Raw genomic sequence first — 3,939 nt, 5'->3', positions numbered from 1 at the left:
TTTTTCTCCTATTTGCATTTGCCTTATTCAAATATGTAATTTGTATCCCATGCGACCTTAATTAACGTTATCCCGTTGTGTGTCACGTCCATATATACCTTGGTGGTCCTGTGTGGCCGCAGCTTTAGGCCACTATAGCCAAAAGACTATAAACATGTCACTAATTGTTGACATTCCTGTACGAATTAATTCTAGTTTCTCTTTATGCTTGTTACCTTACTATCTTAAGTCAGCTCTGTTCAGAACATTCATTGAATCTTTTGATAAAAGTCGGGCATCAAAATCCTGGAGTGGTGGGTTAGTTTATTTTTTAGTTTTTCCCACTCTCTATGCATTTCAAAAAATTGGTTTTATTTGCTACAAAAGAGGTATTTCGTAAACATCCACCAGTCTCATTCCTAATATCCACATAGCTCCGTAGAGTACTTGTTTGTATGTATTACAAGTCAGTGCATTGTACAGCTGCACATTATTTAATTTCTGGGTTCTGTAATTCAGCTGTTATTCCTAGTGTTAATTTTTCTCTCAACTTTACTGATTTAAAAAGAGGGATGATATTTATTTTCTCACAATTTATTTACTGAATTCTAATAAATATAATTATGATACATAAAAATGGTGTAGAATATTTTAAAAATCCTTTTCAGTTTTGCCAGTATTACCTCTCATTTTCATGCTCAGCTAAAAAATAAATGATGAAGACTGACCTTTTATGGGAGTTAATAAGATCAGAAATTCCTTATATATAATGATCAAATTCATTGATTCTATGAAAAGCATAACCAATTTTGGTTTTTTTAAATGCACATTATTTACTGATCAAATAATTACTGAAAGTGGAATCTAAAGGTAATAAAATCAACACCTAATACTTTCATTATTTATTGAAAGCAAAACAATAAAAATCACAACTGACAACAACAAAGACAATCTTAAAATTCTAATACTTTAAAGCCTTTTGACTAGACAGCATTCTTTTGTAGATATATCAGTACCCTGTAAGTTAAGTATGTGGTTTAGCATTATTACAAACCAATAAATCTTGTACCACAGTAATATCATGTTTCTGACACCATTTACAAGGATAAACACTATAATTCTTTTCAGTTTGATATACTAACCAAACCCTTTAAAAACCAGTGTCATCAAACACGTTTACATTTACTTAAGTACTCATATATATATCTTATTTTGCACTATACTTTCCTCAATACTCTTCCATCTCAACTTTAGTTTCTGCTATAGTTTCCACTTCAAAAAAGGGTTTCCAATTTATATTATATGATTACAGAGATCATGGTTACTAAATGTAATGTAAAATAATACTGTGCTTTAATAGCATTTTGTATAAAATAATTAAACTTACAGATATAAGAATATTGGCTTTCTCTTTTTAAATTCCTAAACATATCATTGTATTTATGTACTGGCTATGCTTAATCTATTGCTAGTGTCTGTAAAAGTATATGCAAAATGTGTTGTTTTATACTTTCACACAAGTATGCATACATGGACATAACCCACAAATCACACTGTAAACTCCTTTTAACATAAAGATATATGATATGCATTCACTTCAAATACTGGTATGTTTCTCTTTCTTTCTGTTATTTTACTTTTTTATGATACACTTTACAGGAAATTACAAAAGCACTGTGGGATCTGAAAGTCTAATTCAGTTGGTAATCTTTGTTAAAAAAAAAAATAATGAACATAGACTATAATGATTTTCTAACTCTAACCAACATCAGTAGATTCACAATGTACTATTTCATTCAGGACCAGTTTAGCCACAATGTTTCCTCCAGTTATTTATATAATTACAAATTTCTTTAAAACAATACCACATATATGTATGTAATAACTAGCCATGTTCCTATAAAGTGCTTTTATATACCCTTTTCAGTGGAGTTTATGTCTAAATTTAAGTTTATAATATATACTGAAGTTCATACCATAACCACTATTCTCCTACCCTAAACCCATGGACAACAATTTCTTCCACCATTTAAAATGTCACCACAAGATAAAACACTTAATACTCAATTGTACTAATATATTTAAAGTACAGTATTATCCATATGCATTAGCTTCATATACACTGACATATTAACCTTTCATTGATTGATATATATCATCCTTAGCCCATCCATAATAATGGCTTGGTTCATGGACTTAGATGGACCTGACAAAGGTTCAAGAGCTTACTTTACTTTGCAATTTATGCAGTTTTCCAATTATTTGACAAACTTGTCATACTGCTCACTAATTTCTGGAGATCTCTGTTCTGTTATTATTATGATAATGATAAATTCATCATTATGGTCAATACATCATCACAAAAAGCAGGCCAGATACCTTAAGCTTGACATGTGTTGTGATCTAAGATCCTCAGACTCAAACAGATTCCAGTTGGTCTTCTCAAGAGAGAAAGATTAGACAAATTCATTAGATTTGACACAGAGGCTTCTGAATTTATTCTGTACCACTGAAAACCATTGGAGTCATATGAGATAAATTCATCACGTTGGCATTAACAGGTTAATATTGGCAAACAGATCTCTCAGAGATGTTCAAGAATTTCAGATACATAAATTTTACATAACTGACATATTCTGTCATATTTTGAGTTTCTTTTTTATTATAACAAGAAAATTTGGTATGAAACTTCATTTCATATTCACACTAATCTTGGTAAAAAAATTACACTATATCAGAGTACAGTACTCCCTGTATAAGTAACTATTTCATTACATTCTAACAATGCACCACTTTAAAAGCCCAGACATGTCAATCCTTTTGAATATCTACTTATAATAACTTTGTAAGTAAAAGTCAAATTGCAAGTGAAACCTTGAAGATTGTGCAACAGTCAAATTACTTTATTATAAATACAGAAGAGAGTTAGTAAGCCTAAAGAGAATCTGGAAGTTCTATTGCACTACTATGACAGTTTAAATGCAAGTTCATGGCACATTTTCAGTCAAAGGTTTACTTCACACGTCACAGAGAGGCAAATCACAAGGGAAATATATCAACAAACACCTAAAATGAAGCATATCAATGGATACAAGTAATACTTCAAATTGATACTGCCTATCACTTCTTAGATAATAATGCACCAACTTTCCCTATTATCCACTCTCAAAATCTATTCGTAACTGCTCTCCTTGTGACCTCAAGTAAACAATATACAAAATTCTATCCATGGCTCCTATGCCACCAATCATAATTATGCAATCTATTTGCTAACCTCTCCTCAGTCCAGTTGTCTCCTCAACCATGACAAATCTTAGCGTGTTGGTGTTGCTCCACTGAAAACAAATATAAATTCTCTTTAAATTAATTTTTAATGCATAAAAATACCAACACATACATAATGAGGATAAATAATTCTAAAATCAAACTACTTATATCCTTCAATAACTAAGTATTATCATCCTCTCTTTAGCTCATCCATCACTGGATAGGTTGTAAATGGTTATATACAATAAACAAAGCACTTTTCGCTCACTTTCTCTGATATGGTGGTGGGTCAGGCCGTGTGAGGGTGGCATAGTCCTCAAAGCGGCGACTGAAAGATAATGCATGTATAAATAATTGATGTATACCTGTACAGTATTTACTAATGTCCTTCTCTATCCTACATTACAGGCTGCATGAAACTGTAATGCAAGAACACTGCTCATGCGAACTAACTTCACAACACATGTGCTTATCATTCCCACTGCCTATTCCTTGTGATTAATTTTCTTTCTTTAAAACATTCTAGTCACAATAAATACTGTGTAAACAGCTTAATACAGCAAACATAATTCAACATACTGCAATGAATTAAAAATAAGAGTGAATCTTCACAATCATCTTTGGAAATAAGTTTAGATCACAGACATAATATATACCACTTGACTGAGATCACTGATCTTATTATGTAGATTG

General features: G+C 31.2%; 1 protein-coding gene across 1 annotated transcript in view; it reads right to left on the bottom strand.

Annotated features, from left to right (window-relative positions):
• Positions 1 to 866: 866 nt before the first annotated feature.
• LOC119587753 (alpha-sarcoglycan-like) overlaps positions 867 to 3,939 on the bottom strand; it is a gene marked incomplete in the record, with an annotated part of 13,449 nt that continues 10,376 nt past the window's right edge. Inside the window, 2 exon segments of the mRNA XM_037936438.1 lie at positions 867 to 3,314; positions 3,515 to 3,574. Of these exon segments, the coding sequence (XP_037792366.1) occupies positions 3,293 to 3,314; positions 3,515 to 3,574 (82 nt within the window).

The sequence above is a fragment of the Penaeus monodon genome, chromosome 23, assembly GCF_015228065.2.
Source record: "Penaeus monodon isolate SGIC_2016 chromosome 23, NSTDA_Pmon_1, whole genome shotgun sequence".
NCBI classification, from domain to species: Eukaryota; Metazoa; Arthropoda; class Malacostraca; order Decapoda; family Penaeidae; genus Penaeus; species Penaeus monodon.
Note: the sequence above shows the minus strand (reverse complement) of the source record. Positions and strands in the feature narration are given on the sequence as shown.